Source organism: Bombina bombina, chromosome 9 (genome assembly GCF_027579735.1).
Source record: "Bombina bombina isolate aBomBom1 chromosome 9, aBomBom1.pri, whole genome shotgun sequence".
NCBI lineage: Eukaryota > Metazoa > Chordata > Amphibia > Anura > Bombinatoridae > Bombina > Bombina bombina.
In genome coordinates, this window is record NC_069507.1 from 20206875 (window position 1) to 20234815 (window position 27941).

Below are 27941 nucleotides of genomic sequence, written 5' to 3' on the forward strand. Positions count from 1 at the left end.
TCCCTTGGTCTCTGTGAGAGGGACCATTTTTGTACTTGGCTGGTAGAAATAAGCGCTGATTCATACCTCTATCCTAAAAGTAACAGTGATTCATGACTGGTTTGTAAGTCCTGAAGAGTTTGCGTCATAACCGCCAACTGTTGGGAAAGGGACGCTACAATGTCAGCTGCTCTTGCGGATTCCATGAGCGGATTCCATGATAGGCTGAGTTATTATTATTATTATTATTATTATTATTATTATTATTATTATTATTATTATTATGTCAGAGAGCACGGCTACCCTGTGTGCAGGAGGAGAAACCCTATGGCAAGAAGCACACAAGTCCAAAGCAAGGTACAGACAAAGAAGATCCAAAAAGGCATAGTCAGGATAATATGTCTGTCCAGGCAGAAAGTATCATAAACGGGAGTCAGGCCCAGGGTCAAAACCAGGAAATCCAATATCAGAGGAAAGGGAATAGGAACAGAGAAAATACAATGCTTAGTTATGCAGATAAATTGGCAAAATAAATCAGCAACAAGCCAAGGCTCAGACAGGAAATTAAACCTAACAGGGCCCAGGAACGCCCCCTTATCCAAGACAACGACAGCATTAGATACTTAGTACCCAATAAGAAGGAAGAGAGAGGCATGTCACAAATATTCCCCTGGCTGATGGAAAGCACCTGCAACGTCATCCGTGCACATGCGCACCCAGGCACACGCACACATGAGCACGCTAAAGAGCACGCTAAAGCGCACCTGTGCACATGAGTGCACACAAACAGGCGCAAATGTAACACCAGGCGCAGTCACGTGAGAGGATAAACTTGCGACGGCGCCCTCCACATTACTCACCAGCGAACAGGTAAGGAGGCACCCTGGTCCCATGACACAGATAAACATAAAGCTACAGGTGAGTATACAGCTGCAGGTAAACATACAGCTCCGGTTCCGTGGATGCGGCAGTTGCTTCTGGTGCTCAGCGATGATGTCATCGCCGCACGCCAGGTCTCTTTGATGCCGGTCCTGATTGCAGCTGAGTGCTCCCTCTGGCGCTTGTCTCTGACCACTCTCCTGTTTTAAAACCTGAACTGCTGACTCCTTGGATTGCCTGCCTGTTGCTGGACTTTACTTTATTCACCACTCTCTGCATTACCCTTTGGTACCATGAAGGATTGGACTGTCTACCTGGTGCCTACCTCCCTATCTGGGACAACTTCCCTGTTTTTCTAATCTCTACTGTTAGTATTGGACTGCATACTCATTTATTATTTCTTCTTTTATTCTGGGATATTTCCTTATCTTGTCACTGATGGTGGGATAGTAAGATTACTAGCCAGGATTGGTCTGATAGGGAAATATCCCTTAAGCATATCAACAGGTATGTACAAAGCTACAGGTGAGTATGAAGCTACAGGTAAGTATAAAGCTACAGGTAAGTATAAAGCTACAGGTAAGTATAAAGCTACAGGTAAGTATACAGCTACAGGTAAGAATACAGCTACAGGTAAGAATACAGCTACAGGTAAGAATACAGCTACAGGTAAGAATACAGCTACAGGTAAGAATACAGCTACAGGTGAGTATAAAGCTACAGTTGAGTATATTACTACAAGTGAATATAAAACTACAGATGAATTATAAAGCTACAGGTGAGTATACAGCTACAGGTGAATATAAAGCTACAGGTGAGTATACAGCTACAGGTGAATATAAAGCTACAGGTGAGTATACAGCTACAGGTGAATATAAAGCTACAGGTGAGCATACAGCTACAGGTGAGTATACAGCTACAGGTGAATATAAAGCTACAGGTGAGTATATTACTGCAAGTGATTATAAATCTACATATGAATTATAAAGCTACATGTGAGTATATAGCTACAGATGAATTATAAAGCTACAGATGAATTATAAAGCTACAGATGAATTATAAAGCTACAGATGAATTATAAAGCTACAGGTGAATATAAAGCTACAGGTGAGCATAAAGCTACAGGTGAGTATAAAGCTACAGGTAAGTATAAAGCTACAGGTACGTATAAAGCTACAGGTAAGTATAAAGCTACAGGTAAGTATAAAGCTACAGGTGAGTATAAAGCTACAGGTGAATATAAAGCTACAGGTGAATATAAAGCTACAGATGAATTATAAAGCTACAGGTGAGTATACAGCTACAGGTGAATATAAAGCTACATGTGAGTATAAAGCTACAGATGAATTATAAAGTTACAGGTGAGTATACAGCTACAGGTAAGTATACAGCTACAGGTGAGTATACAGCTACAGGTGAATATAAAGCTACAGGTGAATATAAAGCTACATGTGAGTATAAAGCTACAGATGAATTATAAAGTTACAGGTGAGTATACAGCTACAGGTAAGTATAAAGCTACAGGTGAGTATACAGCTACAGGTGATTATACAGCTACAGGTTAGTATACAGCTACAGGTGAGTATACAGCTACAGGTGAGTATACAGCTACAGGTGAGTATACAGCTACAGGTGAGTATAAAGCTACAGGTGAAAATAAAGCTACAGGCGAGTATAAAGCTACAGCCTACAGGTGAGTATACAGCTACAGGTGAGTATAAAGCTACAGGTGAGTATAAATCCACAGGTGAGTATAAAGCTGCAGGTGAATATAAAGCTGCAGGTAAAGCTGCAGGTGAGTATACAGCTACAGGTAAAGCTACAGGCGAGTATAAAGCTACAGGTGAGTATACAGCTACAGGTGAGTATAAAGCTATAGGTGAGTATACAGGTACAGGTAAGTATAAAGGTACAGGTTATTATTATTATTATTATTATTATTATTATTATTATTATTATTGTTATTATTATCGGTTATTTGTAGAGCGCCAACAGATTCCGCAGGTGAATATAAAGCTACAGGTACGTATAAAGCTACAGGTGAGTATAAAGCTACAGGTGAATATAAAGCTACAGGTGAATATAAAGCTACAGGTGAGTATACAGCTAAAGGTGAGTATAAAGCTAAAGGTGAATATAAAGCTACAGGTGAGTATAAAGCTACAGGTGAGTATAAAGCTACAGGTGAGTATACAGCTACAGGTGAGTATACAGCTACAGGTGAGTATACAGCTACACATTAATTATAAAGGTACAGGTGAGTATACAGCTACAGGTGAGTATACAGCTACAAGTGATTATACAGCTACAGGTAAGTATACAGCAACAGGTAAGTATAAAGCTACAGGTAAGTATACAGCTACACATTAATTATAAAGGTACAGGTGATTATACAGCTACAGGTGAGTATACAGCTACACATTAATTATAAAGCTACAGATGAAATATAAAGCTACAGGTGAGTATACAGCTACAGGTGAATATAAAGCTACAGGTGAGTATAAAGCTACAGGTGAGTATAAAACTATAGGTGAATATAAAGCTACAGGTGAATATAAAGCTACAGGTGAATATAAAGCTACAGGTGAATATAAAGCTACAGATGAGTATATAGCTACAGATGAGTATAAAGCTACAGATGAGTATAAAGCTACAGGTGAGTATAAAGCTACAGGTGAATATAAAGCTACAGATGAGTATATAGCTACAGATGAGTATAAAGCTACAGGTGAGTATAAAGCTACAGGTGAGTATAAAGCTACAGGTGAATATAAAGCTACAGGTTAATATAAAGCTACAGGTGAATATAAAGCTACAGGTGAGTATACAGCTACACAATAATTATAAAGCTACAGATTAATTATAAAGCTACAGGTGAGTATATAGCTACAGGTGAATATAAAGGGACAGGGGACTATAAAGCTACAGGTGAATATAAAGTTAGAGGTGAGTATAAAGCTACAGGCGAGTATACAGCTACAGGTGAGTATACAGCTACAGGTGAGTATAAAGCTACAGGTGAGTATACAGCTACAGGTGAGTATACCGCTACAGGTGAGTATACAGCTACAGGTGAATATAAAGCTACATATGAATTATAAAGCTACAGGCGAGTATAAAGCTACAGGTGAATATAAAGCTACAGGTGAATATAAAGGGACAGGTGAATATAAAGCTACAGGTGAGTATAAAGGGACAGGTGAATATAAAGCTACAGGTGAGTATAAAGCGTATAAAGCTACAGGTGAATATAAAGCTACAGGTGAGTATATCCAGGTGTATATCCAGGTATATATACAGGTGAATATAAAGGGACAGGGGAGTATAAAGCTACAGGTGAATACAAAGCTACATATGAATTATAAAGCTACAGGCGAGTATAAAGCTACAGGTGAATATAAAGGGACAGGGGAGTATAAAGCTACAGGTGAATATAAAGCTACAGGTGAGTATAAAGCGTATAAAGCTACAGGTGAATATAAAGCTACAGGTGAATATAAAGCTACAGGTGAGTATAAAGGGACAGGGGACTATAAAGCTACAGGCGAGTATAAAGCTACAGGCGAGTATAAAGCTACAGGTGAATATAAAGGGACAGGGGAGTATAAAGCTACAGGGGAGTATAAAGCTACAGGTGAATATAAAGCTACAGGTGAGTATAAAGCTACAGGTGAGTATAAAGCTACAGGTGAATATAAAGGGACAAGGGAGTATAAAGCTACAGGTGAGTATAAAGCTACAGGTGAGTATAAAGCTACAGGTGAATATAAAGCTACAGGTGAGTATATAGCTACAGGTGAATATATAGCTACAGGTGAATATAAAGTTACAGGTGAATATAAAGGGACAGGGGAGTATAAAGCTACAGGTAAGTATAAAGCTACAGGTGAGTATAAAACTACAGGTGAGTATAAAGCTACAGGTGAGTATAAAGCTACAGGTGAGTATACAGCTACAGGTGAGTATACAGCTACAGGTGAATATAAAGGGACAAGTGAGTATACAGCTACAGGTGAATATAAAGCTACATGTGAGAATAAAGCTACAGATGAATTATAAAGCTACAGGTGAGTATACAGCTACAGGTGAGTATACAGCTACAAGTGAGTATAAAGCTAAAGGTGAGTATACAGCTGCAGGTATGTATAAAGCTACAGGTGAGTATAAAGCTACAGGTGAGTATAAAGCTACAGGTGAGTATACAGCTACAGGTGAGTATAAAGCTACAAGTGAGTATAAAGCTACAGGTAAGTATACAGTTACAAGTGAGTATAAAGCTACAGGTGAGTATACAGCTACAGGTGAGTATAAAGCTACAAGTGAGTATAAAGCTACAGGTAAGTATACAGTTACAAGTGAGTATAAAGCTAAAGGTGAGTATACAGCTGCCGTAAGAATAAAGCTACAGGTGAGTATAAAGCTACAGGTGAGTATACAGCTACAGGTGAGTATACAGCTACAGGTGAGTATACATAGCTACAGGTGAGAATAAAGCTGCAGGTGAATATAAAGCTGCAGGTGAATATAAAGCTACAGGTGAGTATACAGCTACAGGTGAGTATAAAGCTACAGGTGAGTATACAGCAACAGGTAAGTATAAAGCTACAGATGAATTATAAAGCTACAGATGAATTATAAAGCTACAGATGAATTATAAAGCTACAGATGAATTATAAAGCTACAGGTGAATATAAAGCTACAGGTGAGCATAAAGCTACAGGTGAGTATAAAGCTACAGGTAAGTATAAAGCTACAGGTACGTATAAAGCTACAGGTAAGTATAAAGCTACAGGTAAGTATAAAGCTACAGGTGAGTATAAAGCTACAGGTGAATATAAAGCTACAGGTGAATATAAAGCTACAGATGAATTATAAAGCTACAGGTGAGTATACAGCTACAGGTGAATATAAAGCTACATGTGAGTATAAAGCTACAGATGAATTATAAAGTTACAGGTGAGTATACAGCTACAGGTAAGTATACAGCTACAGGTGAGTATACAGCTACAGGTGAATATAAAGCTACAGGTGAATATAAAGCTACATGTGAGTATAAAGCTACAGATGAATTATAAAGTTACAGGTGAGTATACAGCTACAGGTAAGTATAAAGCTACAGGTGAGTATACAGCTACAGGTGATTATACAGCTACAGGTTAGTATACAGCTACAGGTGAGTATACAGCTACAGGTGAGTATACAGCTACAGGTGAGTATACAGCTACAGGTGAGTATAAAGCTACAGGTGAAAATAAAGCTACAGGCGAGTATAAAGCTACAGCCTACAGGTGAGTATACAGCTACAGGTGAGTATAAAGCTACAGGTGAGTATAAATCCACAGGTGAGTATAAAGCTGCAGGTGAATATAAAGCTGCAGGTAAAGCTGCAGGTGAGTATACAGCTACAGGTAAAGCTACAGGCGAGTATAAAGCTACAGGTGAGTATACAGCTACAGGTGAGTATAAAGCTATAGGTGAGTATACAGGTACAGGTAAGTATAAAGGTACAGGTTATTATTATTATTATTATTATTATTATTATTATTATTATTATTGTTATTATTATCGGTTATTTGTAGAGCGCCAACAGATTCCGCAGGTGAATATAAAGCTACAGGTACGTATAAAGCTACAGGTGAGTATAAAGCTACAGGTGAATATAAAGCTACAGGTGAATATAAAGCTACAGGTGAGTATACAGCTAAAGGTGAGTATAAAGCTAAAGGTGAATATAAAGCTACAGGTGAGTATAAAGCTACAGGTGAGTATAAAGCTACAGGTGAGTATACAGCTACAGGTGAGTATACAGCTACAGGTGAGTATACAGCTACACATTAATTATAAAGGTACAGGTGAGTATACAGCTACAGGTGAGTATACAGCTACAAGTGATTATACAGCTACAGGTAAGTATACAGCAACAGGTAAGTATAAAGCTACAGGTAAGTATACAGCTACACATTAATTATAAAGGTACAGGTGATTATACAGCTACAGGTGAGTATACAGCTACACATTAATTATAAAGCTACAGATGAAATATAAAGCTACAGGTGAGTATACAGCTACAGGTGAATATAAAGCTACAGGTGAGTATAAAGCTACAGGTGAGTATAAAACTATAGGTGAATATAAAGCTACAGGTGAATATAAAGCTACAGGTGAATATAAAGCTACAGGTGAATATAAAGCTACAGATGAGTATATAGCTACAGATGAGTATAAAGCTACAGATGAGTATAAAGCTACAGGTGAGTATAAAGCTACAGGTGAATATAAAGCTACAGATGAGTATATAGCTACAGATGAGTATAAAGCTACAGGTGAGTATAAAGCTACAGGTGAGTATAAAGCTACAGGTGAATATAAAGCTACAGGTTAATATAAAGCTACAGGTGAATATAAAGCTACAGGTGAGTATACAGCTACACAATAATTATAAAGCTACAGATTAATTATAAAGCTACAGGTGAGTATATAGCTACAGGTGAATATAAAGGGACAGGGGACTATAAAGCTACAGGTGAATATAAAGTTAGAGGTGAGTATAAAGCTACAGGCGAGTATACAGCTACAGGTGAGTATACAGCTACAGGTGAGTATAAAGCTACAGGTGAGTATACAGCTACAGGTGAGTATACCGCTACAGGTGAGTATACAGCTACAGGTGAATATAAAGCTACATATGAATTATAAAGCTACAGGCGAGTATAAAGCTACAGGTGAATATAAAGCTACAGGTGAATATAAAGGGACAGGTGAATATAAAGCTACAGGTGAGTATAAAGGGACAGGTGAATATAAAGCTACAGGTGAGTATAAAGCGTATAAAGCTACAGGTGAATATAAAGCTACAGGTGAGTATATCCAGGTGTATATCCAGGTATATATACAGGTGAATATAAAGGGACAGGGGAGTATAAAGCTACAGGTGAATACAAAGCTACATATGAATTATAAAGCTACAGGCGAGTATAAAGCTACAGGTGAATATAAAGGGACAGGGGAGTATAAAGCTACAGGTGAATATAAAGCTACAGGTGAGTATAAAGCGTATAAAGCTACAGGTGAATATAAAGCTACAGGTGAATATAAAGCTACAGGTGAGTATAAAGGGACAGGGGACTATAAAGCTACAGGCGAGTATAAAGCTACAGGCGAGTATAAAGCTACAGGTGAATATAAAGGGACAGGGGAGTATAAAGCTACAGGGGAGTATAAAGCTACAGGTGAATATAAAGCTACAGGTGAGTATAAAGCTACAGGTGAGTATAAAGCTACAGGTGAATATAAAGGGACAAGGGAGTATAAAGCTACAGGTGAGTATAAAGCTACAGGTGAGTATAAAGCTACAGGTGAATATAAAGCTACAGGTGAGTATATAGCTACAGGTGAATATATAGCTACAGGTGAATATAAAGTTACAGGTGAATATAAAGGGACAGGGGAGTATAAAGCTACAGGTAAGTATAAAGCTACAGGTGAGTATAAAACTACAGGTGAGTATAAAGCTACAGGTGAGTATAAAGCTACAGGTGAGTATACAGCTACAGGTGAGTATACAGCTACAGGTGAATATAAAGGGACAAGTGAGTATACAGCTACAGGTGAATATAAAGCTACATGTGAGAATAAAGCTACAGATGAATTATAAAGCTACAGGTGAGTATACAGCTACAGGTGAGTATACAGCTACAAGTGAGTATAAAGCTAAAGGTGAGTATACAGCTGCAGGTATGTATAAAGCTACAGGTGAGTATAAAGCTACAGGTGAGTATAAAGCTACAGGTGAGTATACAGCTACAGGTGAGTATAAAGCTACAAGTGAGTATAAAGCTACAGGTAAGTATACAGTTACAAGTGAGTATAAAGCTACAGGTGAGTATACAGCTACAGGTGAGTATAAAGCTACAAGTGAGTATAAAGCTACAGGTAAGTATACAGTTACAAGTGAGTATAAAGCTAAAGGTGAGTATACAGCTGCAGGTAAGAATAAAGCTACAGGTGAGTATAAAGCTACAGGTGAGTATACAGCTACAGGTGAGTATACAGCTACAGGTGAGTATACAGCTACAGGTGAGAATAAAGCTGCAGGTGAATATAAAGCTGCAGGTGAATATAAAGCTACAGGTGAGTATACAGCTACAGGTGAGTATAAAGCTATAGGTGAGTATACAGGTACAGGTAAGTATAAAGCTACAGGTTATTATTATTATTATTATTATTATCGGTTATTTGTAGAGCGCCAACAGATTCCGCAGGTGAATATAAAGCTACAGGTGAATATAAAGCTACAGCCTACAGGTGAGTATAAAGCTACAGGTAAGTATAAAGCTACAGGTGAATATAAAGCTACAGGTGAGTATACAGCTACAGGTAAGTATAAAGCTACAGGTGAATATAAAGCTACAGGTGAGTATACAGCTACAGGTGAATATAAAGCTACAGGTGAGTATAAAGCTACAGGTGAGTATACAGCTACAGGTGAGTATACAGCTACAGGTGAGTATAAAGCTACTGGTGAGTATACAGCTACAGGTGAGTATACAGCTACAGGTGAGTATACAGCAACAGGTAAGTATAAAGCTACAGTTAAATATAAAGCTACAGGTGAGTATACAGCTACACATTAATTATAAAGCTACAGATGAAATATAAAGCTACAGGTGAATATAAAGCTACAGATGAGTATATAGCTACAGATGCGTATATAGCTACAGGTGAGTATAAAGCTACAGGTGAGTATAAAGCTACAGGTGAGTATAAAGCTACAGGTGAGTATAAAGCTACAGGTGAGTATAAAGCTACAGGTGAATATAAAGCTACAGGTGAGTATACAGATACGGGTGAGTATAAAACTACAGGTGAATATAAAGCTACAGGTGAATACAAAGCTACAGGTAAGTATAAAGCTACAGGTGAGTATACAGCTACAGGTGAGTATACAGCTACAGGTGAGTATACAGCTACAGGTGAGTATACAGCTACAGGTGAGTATAAAGCTACAGGTGAATATAAATCTACAGGTGAATATAAAGGGACAGGGGAGTATAAAGCTACAGGTGAATATAAAGCTACATAAGAATTATAAAGCTACAGGCGAGTATAAAGCTACAGGTGAATATAAAGGGACAGGAGAGTATAAAGCTACAGGTGAATATAAAGGGACAGGGGAGTATAAATCTACAGGTGAATATAAAGCTACAGGTGAGTATAAAGCGTCTAAAGCTACAGGTGAATATAAAGCTACAGGTGAATATAAAGCTACAGGTGAATATAAAGGGACAGGGGAGTATAAAGCTACAGGTGAATATAAAGCTACAGGCGAGTATAAAGCTACAGGCGAGTATAAAGCTACAGGCGAGTATAAAGCTACAGTTGAATATAAAGCTACAGGTGAATAAAAAGGGACAGGGGAGTATAAAGCTACAGGTGAATATAAAGCTACAGGTGAGTATAAAGCTACAGGTGAATATAAACTTACAGGTGAATATAAAGGGACAGGGGAGTATAAAGCTACAGGTGAATATAAAGCTACAGGTGAGTATAAAGCGTATAAAGCTACAGGTGAATATAAAGCTACAGGTGAATATAAAGCTACAGGTGAATATAAAGCTACAGGTGAATATAAAGCTACAGGTGAATATAAAGGGACAGGGGACTATAAAGCTACAGGCGAGTATAAAGCTACAGGCGAGTATAAAGCTACAGGTGAATATAAAGGGACAGGGGAGTATAAAGCTACAGGTGAATATAAAGGGACAGGGGAGTATAAAGCTACAGGTGAATATAAAGCTACAGGTGAGTATAAAGCTACAGGTGAATATAAAGCTACAGGTGAATATAAAGGGACAGGGGAGTATAAAGCTACAGGTGAGTATAAAGCTACAGGTGAATATAAAGCTACAGGTGAATATAAAGTTACAGGTGAATATAAAGGGACAGGGGAGTATAAAGCTACAGGTAAGTATAAAGCTACAGGTGAGTATAAAACTACAGGTGAGTATAAAGCTACAGGTGAGTATAAAGCTACAGGTAAGTATAAAGCTACAGGTGAGTATACAGCTACAGATGAGTATACAGCTACAGGTGAGTATACAGCTACAGGTGAATATAAAGGGACAAGTGAGTATACAGCTACAGGTGAATATAAAGCTAAATGTGAGAATAAAGCTACAGATGAATTATAAAGCTACAGGTGAGTGTACAGCTACAGGTGAGTATACAGCTACAGGTGAGTATACAGCTACAAGTGAGTATAAAGCTACAGGTGAGTATACAGCTGCAGGTATGTATAAAGCTACAGGTGAGTATAAAGCTACAGGTGAGTATAAAGCTACAGGTGAGTATAAAGCTACAGGTGAGTATACAGCTACAGGTGAGTATAAAGCTACAAGTGAGTATAAAGCTACAGGTAAGTATACAGTTACAAGTGAGTATAAAGCTAAAGGTGAGTATACAGCTGCAGGTAAGAATAAAGCTACAGGTGAGTATACAGCTACAGGTGAGTATACAGCTACAGGTGAGTATACAGCTACAGGTGAGTATACAGCTACAGGTGAGAATAAAGCTGCAGGTGAATATAAAGCTGCAGGTGAATATAAAGCTGCAGGTGAATATAAAGCTGCAGGTGAGTATACAGCTACAGGTAAAGCTGCAGGTGAGTATACAGCTACAGGTGAGTATACAGCTACAGGTGAGTATAAAGCTATAGGTGAGTATACAGGTACAGGTAAGTATAAAGCTACAGGTTATTATTATTATTATTATCGGTTATTTGTAGAGCGCCAACAGATTCCGCAGGTGAATATAAAGCTACAGGTGAATATAAAGCTACAGCCTACAGGTGAGTATAAAGCTACAGGTAAGTATAAAGCTACAGGTGAATATAAAGCTACAGGTGAGTATACAGCTACAGGTAAGTATAAAGCTACAGGTGAATATAAAGCTACAGGTGAGTATACAGCTACAGGTGAGTATACAGCTACAGGTGAATATAAAGCTACAGGTAAGTATAAAGCTACAGGTGAGTATACAGCTACAGGTGAGTATACAGCTACAGGTGAGTATAAAGCTACTGGTGAGTATACAGCTACAGGTGAGTATACAGCTACAGGTGAGTATACAGCAACAGGTAAGTATAAAGCTACAGTTAAATATAAAGCTACAGGTGAGTATACAGCTACACATTAATTATAAAGCTACAGATGAAATATAAAGCTACAGGTGAATATAAAGCTACAGATGAGTATATAGCTACAGATGCGTATATAGCTACAGGTGAGTATAAAGCTACAGGTGAGTATAAAGCTACAGGTGAGTATAAAGCTACAGGTGAGTATAAAGCTACAGGTGAGTATACAGATACGGGTGAGTATAAAACTACAGGTGAATATAAAGCTACAGGTGAATACAAAGCTACAGGTAAGTATAAAGCTACAGGTGAGTATAAAGCTACACATTAATTATAAAGCTACAGATTAATTATAAAGCTACAGGTGAGTATACAGCTACAGGTGAGTATACAGCTACAGGTGAGTATACAGCTACAGGTGAGTATAAAGCTACACATTAATTATAAAGCTACAGATTAATTATAAAGCTACAGGTGAGTATACAGCTACAGGTGAGTATACAGCTACAGGTGAGTATACAGCTACAGGTGAGTATAAAGCTACAGGTGAATATAAATCTACAGGTGAATATAAAGGGACAGGGGAGTATAAAGCTACAGGTGAATATAAAGGGACAGGGGAGTATAAAGCTACAGGTGAATATAAAGGGACAGGGGAGTATAAAGCTACAGGTGAATATAAATCTACAGGTGAGTATAAAGCGTCTAAAGCTACAGGTGAATATAAAGCTACAGGTGAATATAAAGCTACAGGTGAATATAAAGGGACAGGGGAGTATAAAGCTACAGGTGAATATAAAGCTACAGGCGAGTATAAAGCTACAGGCGAGTATAAAGCTACAGTTGAATATAAAGCTACAGGTGAATAAAAAGGGACAGGGGAGTATAAAGCTACAGGTGAATATAAAGCTACAGGTGAGTATAAAGCTACAGGTGAATATAAACTTACAGGTGAATATAAAGGGACAGGTGAGTATAAAGCTACAGGTAAGTATAAAGCTACAGGTGAGTATAAAGCTACAGGTAAGTATATTACTACAGGTGAGTATATTACTACAAGTGAATTTAAATCTACAGGTGATTATAAAGCTACAGGTGAGTATACAGCTACAGGTGAGTATAAAGGGACAAGTGAGTATACAGCTACATGTGAATATAAAGCTACAGGTGAGTATAAAGCTACAGGTGAATATAAAGCTACAGGTGAATATAAAGGCACAAGTGAGTATAAAGCTACCGGTGAGTATACAGCTACAGATGAATTATAAAGCTACAGGTGAATATAAAGTTATAGGTAAGTATAAAGCTACAGGTGAGTATAAAGCTACAGGTGAGTATACAGCTACAGGTGAGTATACAGCTACAGGTGAGTATAAAGCTACAGGTAAGTATAAAGCTACAGGTAAGTATAAAGCTACAGGTGAGTATATTACTACAAGTGAATATAAATCTACAGGTGAGTATAAAGCAACAGGTGAGTATACAGCTACAGGCGAGTATACAGCTACAGGTGAGTATAAAGCTACAGGTGAATATAAAGCTACAGGTGAGTATAAAGCTACAGGTGAATATAAAGCTACAGGTGAATATAAAGCTACAGGTGAGTATACAGCTACAGGTGAATATAAAGCTACAGGTGAGTATACAGCTACAGGTGAGTATACAGCTACATGTGAATATAAAGCTACAGGTGAGTATACAGCTACAGATGAATTATAAAGCTACATGTGAATATAGAGCTACAGGTGAATATCAAGTTATAGGTAAGTATAAAGCTACAGGTGAGTATACAGCTACAGATGAATTATAAAGCTACATGTGAATATAGAGCTATAGGTAAGTATAAAGCTACAGGTGAGTATACAGCTACAGGTGAGTATACAGCTACAGGTGAGTATACAGCTACAGGTGAGTATAGAGCAACAGGTGAGTATAGAGCTACAGGTGAGTATACAGCTACAGGTGAGTATAAAGCTACAAGTGAGTATAAAGCTACAGGTAAGTATATAGTTACAAGTGAGTATAAAGCTACAGGTAAGTATAAAGCTACAGGTAAGTATAAAGCTACAGGTGAGTATATTACTACAAGTGAATATAAATCTACAGGTGAGTATAAAGCTACAGGTGAGTATACAGCTACAGGCGAGTATACAGCTACAGGTGAGTATAAAGCTACAGGTGAATATAAAGGGACAAGTGAGTATAAAGCTACAGGTGAGTATACAGCTACAGATGAATTATAAAGCTACATGTGAATATAGAGCTACAGGTGAATATCAAGTTATAGGTAAGTATAAAGCTACAGGTGAGTATACAGCTACAGATGAATTATAAAGCTACATGTGAATATAGAGCTACAGGTGAATATCAAGTTATAAGTAAGTATACAGCTACAGGTGAGTATAAAGCTACAGGTGAGTATACAGCTACAGGTGAGTATAAATCTACAGGTGAGTATAAATCTACAGGTGAGTATACAGCTACAGGTGAGTATACAGCTACAGGTGAGTATACAGCTACAGGTGAGTATAAAGCTACAGGTGAGTATAAAGCTACAGGTAAGTGTATAGTTACAAGTGAGTATAAAGCTACAGGTAAGTATAAAGCTACAGGTGAGTATATTACTACAAGTGAATATAAATCTACAGGTGAGTATAAAGCTACAGGTGGGTATACAGCTACAGGTGAGTATACAGCTACAGGCGAGTATACAGCTACAGGCGAGTATACAGCTACAGGTGAGTATAAAGCTACAGGTGAATATAAAGCTACAGGTGAGTATACAGCAACGGGTGAGTATAAAGATAGAGGTGAAAATAAAGCTACAGGTGAATATAAAGCTACAGGTGAATATAAAGCTACAGGTGAGTATAAAGCGTATAAAGCTACAGGTGAATATAAAGCTGCAGGTGAATATAAAGCTACAGGTGAATATAAAGCTACAGGTGAATATAAAGGGACAGGGGACTATAAAGCTACAGGTGAATATAAAGCTACATATGAATTATAAAGCTACAGGCGAGTATAAAGCTACAGGCGAGTATAAAGCTACATATGAATTATAAAGCTACAGGCGAGTATAAAGCTACAGGTGAATTATAAAGCTACAGGCGAGTATAAAGCTACAGGTGAATATAAAGGGATAAGTGAGTATACAGCTACAGGTGAATATAAAGCTACATGTGAGTATAAAGCTACAAGTGAGTATAAAGCTACAGGTGAATATAAAGGGACAAGTGAGTATACAGTAACAAGTGAGTATAAAGCTACAGGTGAGTATACAACTGCAGGTAAGTATAAAGCTACAGGTGAGTATAAAGCTACAGGTGAGTATACAGCTACAGGTAAGTATAAAGCTACAGGTAAGTATAAAGCTACAGGTAAGTATAAAGCTACAAGTGAGTATACAGCTACAGGTAAGTATAAAGCTACAGGTAAGTATAAAGCTACAAGTGAGTATACAGCTACAGGTAAGTATAAAGCTACAGGTAAGTATAAAGCTACAGGTGAATATAAAGCTACAGATGAATTATAAAGCTACAGATGAATTATAAAGCTACAGGTGAATATAGAGATACAGGTGATTATAAAGCTATAGGTAAGTATAAAGCTACAGGTGAGTATATAGCTACAGGTGAGTATATAGCTACAGGTAAGTATAAAGCTACATGTGAGTATATTACTACAAGTGAAAGTAAATCTACAGGTGAGTATACAGCTACAGGTGAGTATACAGCTACAGGTGAATATAAAGGGACAGGGGAGTATAAAGCTACAGGTGAGTATAAAGCTACAGGTGAATATAAAGCTACAGGTGAATATAAAGGCACAAGTGAGTATAAAGCTACCGGTGAGTATACAGCTACAGATGAATTATAAAGCTACAGGTGAATATAAAGTTATAGGTAAGTATAAAGCTACAGGTGAGTATAAAGCTACAGGTGAGTATACAGCTACAGGTGAGTATACAGCTACAGGTGAGTATAAAGCTACAGGTAAGTATAAAGCTACAGGTAAGTATAAAGCTACAGGTGAGTATATTACTACAAGTGAATATAAATCTACAGGTGAGTATAAAGCAACAGGTGAGTATACAGCTGCAGGCGAGTATACAGCTACAGGTGAGTATAAAGCTACAGGTGAATATAAAGCTACAGGTGAGTATAAAGCTACAGGTGAGTATAAAGCTACAGGTGAATATAAAGCTACAGGTGAGTATACAGCTACAGGTGAATATAAAGCTACAGGTGAGTATACAGCTACAGGTGAGTATACAGCTACATGTGAATATAAAGCTACAGGTGAGTATACAGCTACAGATGAATTATAAAGCTACATGTGAATATAGAGCTACAGGTGAATATCAAGTTATAGGTAAGTATAAAGCTACAGGTGAGTATACAGCTACAGATGAATTATAAAGCTACATGTGAATATAGAGCTACAGGTGAATATCAAGTTATAGGTAAGTATAAAGCTACAGGTGAGTATACAGCTACAGGTGAGTATACAGCTACAGGTGAGTATACAGCTACAGGTGAGTATAAAGCTACAAGTGAGTATAAAGCTACAGGTAAGTATATAGTTACAAGTGAGTATAAAGCTACAGGTAAGTATAAAGCTACAGGTGAGTATAAAGCTACAGGTGAGTATAAAGCTACAGGTGAGTATATTACTACAAGTGAATATAAATCTACAGGTGAGTATACAGCTACAGGCGAGTATACAGCTACAGGTGAGTATAAAGCTACAGGTGAATATAAAGGGACAAGTGAGTATAAAGCTACAGGTGAGTATACAGCTACAGATGAATTATAAAGCTACATGTGAATATAGAGCTACAGGTGAATATCAAGTTATAGGTAAGTATAAAGCTACAGGTGAGTATACAGCTACAGATGAATTATAAAGCTACATGTGAATATAGAGCTACAGGTGAATATCAAGTTATAAGTAAGTATACAGCTACAGGTGAGTATAAAGCTACAGGTGAGTATACAGCTACAGGTGAGTATACAGCTACAGGTGAGTATACAGCTACAGGTGAGTATAAAGCTACAGGTGAGTATAAAGCTACAGGTGAGTATAAAGCTACAAGTGAGTATAAAGCTACAGGTAAGTATATAGTTACAAGTGAGTATAAAGCTACAGGTAAGTATAAAGCTACAGGTGAGTATATTACTACAAGTGAATATAAATCTACAGGTGAGTATAAAGCTACAGGTGGGTATACAGCTACAGGTGAGTATACAGCTACAGGCGAGTATACAGCTACAGGTGAGTATAAAGCTACAGGTGAGTATAAAGCTACAGGTGAGTATACAGCTACAGGTGAGTATACAGCTACGGGTGAGTATAAAGATAGAGGTGAAAATAAAGCTGCAGGTGAATATAAAGCTACAGGTGAATATAAAGCTACAGGTGAGTATAAAGCGTATAAAGCTACAGGTGAATATAAAGCTGCAGGTGAATATAAAGCTACAGGTGAATATAAAGGGACAGGGGACTATAAAGCTACAGGTGAATATAAAGCTACAGGTGAATATAAAGGGACAGGGGACTATAAAGCTACAGGCGAATATAAAGCTACATATGAATTATAAAGCTACAGGCGAGTATAAAGCTACAGGCGAGTATAAAGCTACATATGAATTATAAAGCTACAGGCGAGTATAAAGCTACAGGTGAATATAAAGGGATAAGTGAGTTTACAGCTACAGGTGAATATAAAGCTACATGTGAGTATACAGCTACAGGTGAGTATAAAGCTACAGGTGAATATAAAGGGACAAGTGAGTATACAGTAACAAGTGAGTATAAAGCTACAGGTGAGTATACAACTGCAGGTAAGTATAAAGCTACAGGTGAGTATAAAGCTACAGGTGAGTATACAGCTACAGGTAAGTATAAAGCTACAGGTAAGTATAAAGCTACAGGTAAGTATAAAGCTACAAGTGAGTATACAGCTACAGGTAAGTATAAAGCTACAGGTAAGTATAAAGCTACAAGTGAGTATACAGCTACAGGTAAGTATAAAGCTACAGGTAAGTATAAAGCTACAGGTGAATATAAAGCTACAGATGAATTATAAAGCTACAGATGAATTATAAAGCTACAGGTGAATATAGAGATACAGGTGATTATAAAGCTATAGGTAAGTATAAAGCTACAGGTGAGTATATAGCTACAGGTGAGTATATAGCTACAGGTAAGTATAAAGCTACATGTGAGTATATTACTACAAGTGAAAGTAAATCTACAGGTGAGTATACAGCTACAGGTGAGTATACAGCTACAGGTGAATATAAAGGGACAGGGGAGTATACAGCTACAGGTAAGTATAAAGCTACAGGTAAGTATAAAGCTACAGGTGAGTATATTACTACAAGTGAATATAAATATACAGGTAAGTATAAAGCTACAGGTAAGTATAAAGCTACAGGTAAGTATAAAGCTACAGGTGAGTATATTACTACAAGTGAATATAAATATACAGGTAAGCATAAAGCTACAGGTAAGTATAAAGCTACAGGTGAGTATACAGCTACAGGTGAGTATAAAGCTACAGGTGAGTATAAAGCTACAGGTGAGTATATTACTACAAGTGAATATAAATCTACAAGTGAGTATAAAGCTACAGATGAATTATAAAGCTACGGGTGAATATAAAGCTAATCCCACTGATACAATAGTCTGCTGTATTGTCCTGTCGATTATATTTGTCCTGTCTACTGTATCTGTACTGTCTACTGTATTTGTCCCTAGCACTTCTGCTGGTAAACTGTTCCACACAACCATCTCCCATTCTACTGGGAAGCCTTTAGATTCCGACACGTAACAGAGTGTAATGCAAACACCACCCTCTGCCCCATTAAGTGACTCAGCTACAGTAACAATTAAAGATCAATTAACCTTTGTTCTTTAAGATGGGTCTTATAAAATCTGTTATCTAATTATCTATCAATATATCATCTATCTGTTATCTATCAAATTGTCATCTATATATCTGTGATCTGTCTACTATAATGCAGTTGTACCTGCTCAGTAACAAAATAACACAATAATGCAGTTGTATGGGTGTGTTCCAATAAAAACCTAACCTCATGAAAGATGTATTTTTTATTCAGTTTTTTTTTCTAGGAAAACAATTTTATGCACAATAAAACATATGTAAAGTTGACATATTATTGTTATTCCAGCGTTGTCCGTTGAAGAACCAGTGACATAAAACACATATTATTTCTATATATGATGCGCTTTTTAACCCATTGTTTACAATATAATTCGCCAGGGAGTAGATGAAGATCTGTAGTTAGGTGCGGATTTGTGTGTCTGAGACACTACTGTATGGTTTTTGACTAACAATTTAAGACAGCTGCCTGAGGTATGTGAGACTGCATGTCTGTATTGTAATTATCAATGGGCACCACTTCTGCCGTGACGGCTCTTTTGCTCAGATTTGCCTCTGCACTTCATTTTGAAAAGGGCTGATATTATAATGTAAAAAAGTACTGTGGTATTGACCAGTGGTGTAATGTCAATGTAACCAGAAGCAGTATAATCCCATACCTCACCTATATAGCACCTTAGTGCGCACGGTCACTTACCTTGCAGCTGGGTGAACGTAGTGAAGAATTTGCCTGTCAGCGCCTTTATTTCATTGTTGGCCAGTGAGATGGAGAAGATTTCCTCAGAGACGGTACTCAGCACCATGTACAAACTGATGGGGAATTTGTTCAGCTTGCAATCCGACAGATCTGCGCAAAATGAAACATAATATCTGATTCAAGCGCACCATGTACTAAATACAATCTAGTATCAGTGAAAGGGACATTAAACACATTTGTTCTTTCTTTCTTTAGATAGAGTATACTATGTTAAACAACTTTCCAATTTACTTCATTCTCTTGGTATCCTTTCTTACAAAAGCAGCAATGCTCTTCTTGGTGCTAGCTGAGCACATCAGTAAGCCAAAGGTAAGAGGTATATATGTGCAGACACCAATCAAAAGCTAGACCCCAGCTCCTGAGCCTACCTAGGTATGCTTTTCAACAAAGGATACCAAGAGAATGAAACAAATTATAAAATAGAAGTACACTGGAAATCTGTTTAAAATTGTAATCTGAATCATTAAGGGGGTTTCAGGTCCCTTTAAACATTTTTACAATACTTCTGTTGGTAAAACCTATTAACATTTAAACTAAATCAAGTAGGAACTCCATGTTTGTGTACAACTGACAATACCATATTTATGCTCATTGGATGATAGGGACAATCCTTACAGCTCTGTTTGTGTACAACTGACAATACCATATTTATGCTCATTGGCTGATAGGGACGATCCTTACAGCTCTGTTTGTGCACAACTGACAATACCATATTTATGCTCATTGGCTGATAGGGACGATCCTTACAGCTCTGTTTGTGCACAACTGACAATACCATATTTATGCTCATTGGCTGATAGGGATGATCCTTACAGCTCTGTTTGTGCACAACTGACAATACCATATTTATGCTCATTGGCTGATAGGGACGATCCTTACAGCTCTGTTTGTGCACAACTGACAATACCATATTTATGCTCATTGGCTGATAGGGATGATCCTTACAGCTCTGTTTGTGCACAACTGACAATGCCATATTTATGCTCATTGGCTGATAGGGATGATAATTACAGCTCTGTTTGTGCACAACTGACAATACCATATTTATGCTCATTGGCTGATAGGGACGATCCTTACAGCTCTGTTTGTGCACAACTGACAATACCATATTTATGCTCATTGGATGATAGGGACAATCCTTACAGCTCTGTTTGTGCACAACTGACAATGCCATATTTATGCTCATTGGCTGATAGGGATGATAATTACAGCTCTGTTTGTGCACAACTGACAATACCATATTTATGCTCATTGGCTGATAGGGACGATCCTTACAGCTCTGTTTGTGCACAACTGACAATACCATATTTATGCTCATTGGATGATAGGGACAATCCTTACAGCTCTGTTTGTGCACAACTGACAATACCATATTTATGCTCATTGGCTGATAGGGATGATCCTTACAGCTCTGTTTGTGCACAACGGACGATGCCATATTTATGCTCATTGGCTGATAGGGATGATCCTTACAGCTCTGTTTGTGCACAACTGACAATACCATATTTATGCTCATTGGCTGATAGGGATGATCCTTACAGCTCTGTTTGTGCACAACTGACAATACCATATTTATGCTCATTGGCTGATAGGGATGATCCTTACAGCTCTGTTTGTGCACAACTGACAATACCATATTTATGCTCATTGGCTGATAGGGACGATCCTTACAGCTCTGTTTGTGGTCAGGTACATAGCTCCACATGTGACAAGAAATGCTGTTTAGCACAGAGCATCCATTAAATAGTAATGATACTAATATCATAATCTAATAGGAAATTACTATTTCACTTAAGGCAATCTTCATTTCTCATCATAAAAACTAGAAATGAATTGGTCATTAGTAATCCAGGTGACAGACCACAGCTGCAAGTGATGAGGTTATTTCACTGACAAATACTGTATTGTTTTATTTAGCACTTTCACATGAACTATTCATGAGGATCAGACACAATATATAAATGCCTACGCAGATAAAATAATTGCATAAAATGTATTTACTGCAGAAGAGAGTTTGTTCAGGAATATCTTCCAAAACGTTGTGTATATTACGTTACCGCTGTTATAGGTTAAAGGGACGCTTAAAATGTATTAAAGATACACTGTGTCCTGTACACTGTGTGCAACTTGTCATTATTAGCCAGTAAGGAACCAGTAACTAATAATGAATTGCTTATAAACAATTTCCTGTTAGTATCCAAAACGAGAAAATATAATTTATTCTTACCTGATAAATTCATTTCTCCTGTAGTGTAGTCAGTCCACGGGTCATCCATTACTTATGGGATTATATCTCCTCCCTAACAGGAAGTGCAAGAGGATCACCCAAGCAGAGCTGCTATATAGCTCCTCCCCTCTACGTCATACCCAGTCATTCGACCGAAACCAAACGAGAAAGGAGAAAACTATAGGGTGCAGTGGTGACTGGAGTTTAATTTAAAATTTAGACCTGCCGTAAAAAACAGGGCGGGCCGTGGACTGACTACACTACAGGAGAAATGAATTTATCAGGTAAGCATAAATTATATTTTCTCCTGTTAAGTGTAGTCAGTCCACGGGTCATCCATTACTTATGGGATACCAATACCAAAGCTAAAAGTACACGGATGACGGGAGGGACAGGCAGGATCTTTACACGGAAGGAACCACTGCCTGTAGAACCTTTCTCCCAAAAACAGCCTCCGAAGAAGCAAAAGTGTCAAATTTGTAAAATTTTGAAAAAGTGTGAAGTGAAGACCAAGTTGCAGCCTTGCAAATCTGTTCAACAGAGGCCTCATTCTTAAAGGCCCAAGTGGAAGCCACAGCTCTAGTAGAATGAGCTGTAATCCTTTCAGGAGGCTGCTGTCCAGCAGTCTCATAGGCTAAACGTATTATGCTACGAAGCCAAAAAGAGAGAGAGGTAGCCGAAGCTTTTTGACCTCTCCTCTGTCCAGAATAAACGACAAACAGGGAAGAAGTTTGACGAAAATCTTTAGTTGCCTGCAAATAAAATTTCAGGGCACGGACGACGTCCAGATTGTGCAGAAGTCGTTCCTTCTTTGAAGAAGGGTTAGGGCACAATGATGGAACAACAATCTCTTGATTGATATTCTTGTTAGTGACTACCTTAGGTAAGAACCCAGGTTTAGTACGCAGAACTACCTTATCTGAATGAAAAATCAGATAAGGAGAATCACAATGTAAGGCCGATAACTCAGAGACTCTTCGAGCCGAGGAAATAGCCATTAAAAACAGAACTTTCCAAGATAACAGCTTGATATCAATGGAATGAAGGGGTTCAAACGGAACACCTTGCAGAACGTTAAGAACTAAGTTTAAGCTCCACGGCGGAGCAACAGTCTTAAACACAGGCTTAATCCTAGCCAAAGCCTGACAAAAAGCCTGAACGTCTGGAACGTCTGCCAGACGTTTGTGTAAAAGGATAGACAGAGCTGAGATCTGTCCCTTTAACGAACTAGCAGATAAACCCTTTTCTAAACCTTCTTGTAGAAAAGACAATATCCTAGGAATCCTAACCTTACTCCATGAGTAACTCTTGGATCCGCACCAATATAAGTATTTACGCCATATTTTATGGTAAATTTTCCTGGTAACAGGTTTCCTAGCCTGTATTAAGGTATCAATCACTGACTCTGAGAATCCCCGCTTTGATAGGATCAAGCGTTCAATCTCCATGCAGTCAGCCTCAGAGAAATTAGATTTGGATGTTTGAAAGGACCCTGAATCAGAAGGTCCTGTCTCAGAGGCAGAGACCATGGTGGACAGGACGACATGTCCACTAGATCTGCATACCAGGTCCTGCGTGGCCACGCAGGCGCTATTAGAATCATCAATGCTCTCTCCTGTTTGATCCTGGCAATCAATCGAGGAAGCATCGGGAAGGGTGGAAACACATAAGCCATGTTGAAGACCCAAGGTGCTGTCAGAGCATCTATCAGTACCGCTCCCGGGTCCCTGGATCCGTAACAAGGAAGCTTGGCGTTCTGGCGAGACGCCATGAGATCCAGATCTGGTTTGCCCCAATGATGAAGCAGTTGGGCAAACACCTCCGGATGAAGTTCCCACTCCCCCGGATGAAAAGTCTGGCGACTTAGAAAATCCGCCTCCCAGTTCTCCACGCCTGGGATGTGGATCGCTGACAGGTGGCAAGAGTGAGACTCTGCCCAGCAAATTATCTTTGAGACTTCCATCATCGCTAGGGAACTCCTTGTTCCTCCTTGATGGTTGATGTAAGCCACAGTCGTGATGTTGTCCGACTGAAACCTGATGAACCTCAGAGTTGCTATCTGAGGCCAAGCCAGAAGAGCATTGAGAACTGCTCTTAATTCCAGAATGTTTATTGGAAGGAGTCTCTCCTCCTGAGTCCATGATCCCTGAGCCTTCAGGGAATTCCAGACTGCGCCCCAACATATAAGGCTGGCGTCTGTTGTTACAATCGTCCAATCTGGCCTGCGGAAGGGCATCCCCTTGGACAGATGTGGCCGAGAAAGCCACCATAGAAGAGAATCTCTGGTCTCTTGATCCAGATTTAGCAGAGGGGACAAATCTGAGTAATCCCCATTCCACTGACTTAGCATGCACAATTGCAGCGGTCTGAGATGCAGGCGCGCAAAAGGTACTATGTCCATTGCCGCTACCATTAAGCCGATTACCTCCATGCACTGAGCCACTGATGGGTGTTGAATGGAATGAAGGACACGGCAAGCATTTAGAAGTTTTGATAACCTGTCCTCCGTCAGGTAAATTTTCATTTCTACAGAATCTATAAGAGTCCCTAAGAAGGGAACTCTTGTGAGTGGCAATAGAGAACTCTTTTCTACGTTCACCTTCCACCCATGCGACCTTAGAAATGCCAGAACTAACTCTGTATGAGACTTGGCAGTTTGGAAACTTGACGCTTGTATCAGAATGTCGTCTAGGTACGGAGCTACCGCTATGCCTCGCGGTCTTAGTACCGCCAGAAGAGAGCCCAGAACCTTTGTAAAGATTCTTGGAGCCGTAGCTAACCCGAAGGGAAGAGCTACAAACTGGTAATGCCTGTTTAGGAAGGCAAACCTTAGATACCGGTAATGATCCTTGTGAATCGGTATGTGAAGGTAGGCATCCTTTAAATCCACTGTGGTCATGTACTGACCCTCTTGGATCATGGGTAGGATAGTTCGAATAGTTTCCATTTTGAACGATGGAACTCTTAGGAATTTGTTTAGGATCTTTAAGTCCAAGATTGGTCTGAAGGTTCCCTCTTTTTTGGGAACCACAAACAGATTTGAATAAAACCCTTGTCCGTGTTCCGACCGCGGAACTGGGTGGATCACTCCCATTAGTAAGAGGTCTTGTACACAGCGTAGAAACGCCTCTTTCTTTATCTGGTTTGCTGACAACCTTGAAAGATGAAATCTCCCTTGTGGAGGAGAAGCTTTGAAGTCCAGAAGATATCCCTGAGATATGATCTCCAACGCCCAGGGATCCTGGACATCTCTTGCCCAAGCCTGGGCGAAGAGAGAAAGTCTGCCCCCCACTAGATCCGTTTCCGGATCGGGGGCCCTCACTTCATGCTGTCTTAGGGGCAGCAGCAGGTTTTCTGGCCTGCTTGCCCTTGTTCCAGGACTGGTTAGGTTTCCAGCCCTGTCTGTAGCGAGCAACAGTTCCTTCCTGTCTTGGAGCGGAGGAAGTTGATGCTGCTCCTGCCTTGAAGTTACGAAAGGCACGAAAATTAGACTGTTTAGCCCTTGGTTTGGCCCTGTCTTGAGGCAGGGCATGGCCCTTACCTCCAGTAATGTCAGCGATAATTTCTTTCAAATCGGGCCCGAATAATGTCTGCCCTTTGAAAGGAATATTAAGCAATTTAGATTTAGAAGTCACATCAGCTGACCAGGATTTAAGCCACAGCGCTCTACGTGCTTGAATGGCGAATCCGGAGTTCTTAGCCGTAAGTTTGGTTAAGTGTACTACGGCATCAGAAATAAATGAATTAGCTAGCTTAAGGACTTTAAGCTTGTTTATAATCTCATCCAATGGAGCTGTGCTAAGGGTCTCTTCCAGAGACTCAAACCAGAATGCCGCCGCAGCCGTGACAGGCGCAATGCATGCAAGGGGTTGTAATATAAAACCTTGCTGAACAAACATTTTCTTAAGGTAACCCTCTAACTTTTTATCCATTGGATCTGAAAAAGCACAGCTATCCTCCACCGGGATAGTGGTGCGCTTAGCCAGAGTAGAAACTGCTCCCTCCACCTTAGGGACCGTCTGCCATAAGTCCCGTGTGGTGGCGTCTATTGGAAACATTTTTCTAAATATAGGAGGGGGTGAAAAAGGCATACCGGGTCTATCCCACTCCTTGTTAACAATTTCTGTAAGCCTTTTAGGTATAGGAAAAACGTCAGTACACGCCGGTACCGCAAAATATTTATCCAGCCTACATACTTTCTCTGGAATTGCAACCGTGTTACAATCATTCAGAGCCGCTAATACCTCCCCTAGTAATACACGGAGGTTCTCAAGCTTAAATTTAAAATTTGAAATGTCTGAGTCCAGTTTACTTGGATCAGATCCGTCACCCACAGAATGAAGCTCTCCGTCCTCATGTTCTGCAAATTGTGACGCAGTATCAGACATGGCTCTATTATTATCAGCGCACTCTGATCTTACCCCAGAGTGATCGTGTTTACCCCTAAATTCTGGTAATTTAGATAGTACTTCAGTCATAACATTAGCCATGTCTTGCAAAGTGATTTGTATGGGCCGCCCTGATGTACTTGGTGCCACAATATCACGCACCTCCTGAGCGGGAGGCGAAGGTACTGACACATGAGGAGAGTTAGTCGGCATAACTTCCCCCTCGTTGTCTGGTGATAATTTCTTTACATGTAAAGATTGACTATTTAAAGTAACATCAATGCAATTAGTACACAAATTTCTATTGGGCTCCACATTGGCCTTTAAACATAGTGAACAAAGAGATTCATCTGTGTCAGACATGTTTAAACAGACTAGCAATGAGACTAGCAAGCTTGGAAATACTTTTCTAAATAAATTTACAAGCAATATAAAAAACGCTACTGTGTCTTTAAGAAGCACAAAAAGCTGTCACAGTTGAAATAACAATGAACCAAAATAGTTATAGCAACCAATTTTTCACAGTAAATGTATTAAGTTAGCAAAGGATTGCACCCACCAGCAAATGGATGATTAACCCCTTAATACCCAAAAACGGATAACAAATTAATAATTAACGTTTTTATCACAGTCAAAACACACTGTCACAGGTCTGCTGTGAGTGATTACCTCCCTCAAAACTAGTTTTGGAGACCCCTGGGCTCTGTAGAGACGTCCCGGATCATGGAGGAAGAAATAGGAAGACTGTGACTAAATTTTTACTGCGCAATAAAGCGCTAAAATAGGCCCCTCCCACTCATATTACAACAGTGGGGAAGCTCAGTAAACTGTTTTTATTCAGAAACAAACGACAGCCATGTGGTAAAAATCATGCCCATAAAGTTTTATCACCAAGTACCTCAGAAAAAACGATTAACATGCTAGTAAACGTTTTAAAAAATGAAAATTATGAAGTGTTATTAATAAGCCTGCTGCTAGTCGCTTTCACTGCAGTGCAGGCTCAAATATTACTTTAATATAGACAGTATTTTCTTAGTGAAATTCCATTCCCCAGAAATACCTCAGAGTATACATACATACATACATATCAGCCTGATACCAGTCGCTACTACTGCATTTAAGGCTGCACTTACATTACATCGGTATTAGCAGTATTTTCTCAGTCAATTCCATTCCTTAGAAAATAATTTACTGCACATACCTCCTTGCAGGTGGGCCCTGCCTGCTATCCCCTGTTCTGAAGTTACCTCACTCCTCAGAATGGCCGAGAACAGCAAGTGGATCTTAGTTACGACCACTAAGATCATAGACAAACTCAGGTAGATTCTTCTTCTAATGCTGCCTGAGAAGAAACAACACACTCCGGTGCCGTTTAAAATAACAAACTTTTGATTGAAGAAATAAAAACTAAGTTTAACACACCACAGTCCTCTCACACGTCCTATCTATTAGTTAGGTGCAAGAGAATGACTGGGTATGACGTAGAGGGGAGGAGCTATATAGCAGCTCTGCTTGGGTGATCCTCTTGCACTTCCTGTTAGGGAGGAGATATAATCCCATAAGTAATGGATGACCCGTGGACTGACTACACTTAACAGGAGAAATAAACGATTTACCGTTTAACATATAAAATAAACATAATTTAGCATATAGGGGTCTATTTATCA

At 38.9% G+C, this 27941-nt stretch overlaps 1 protein-coding gene across 1 annotated transcript in view; it reads right to left on the reverse strand.

Annotated features, from left to right (window-relative positions):
* The window catches only part of LRRC20 (leucine rich repeat containing 20), a 1047913-nt gene that overhangs the window by 823231 nt on the left and 196741 nt on the right, over positions 1-27941 (reverse strand). The window contains exon 3 of the mRNA XM_053691936.1: positions 19600-19749. Within this exon, the coding sequence (XP_053547911.1) occupies positions 19600-19749 (150 nt within the window). The remainder of the gene's footprint in view (positions 1-19599; positions 19750-27941) is intronic.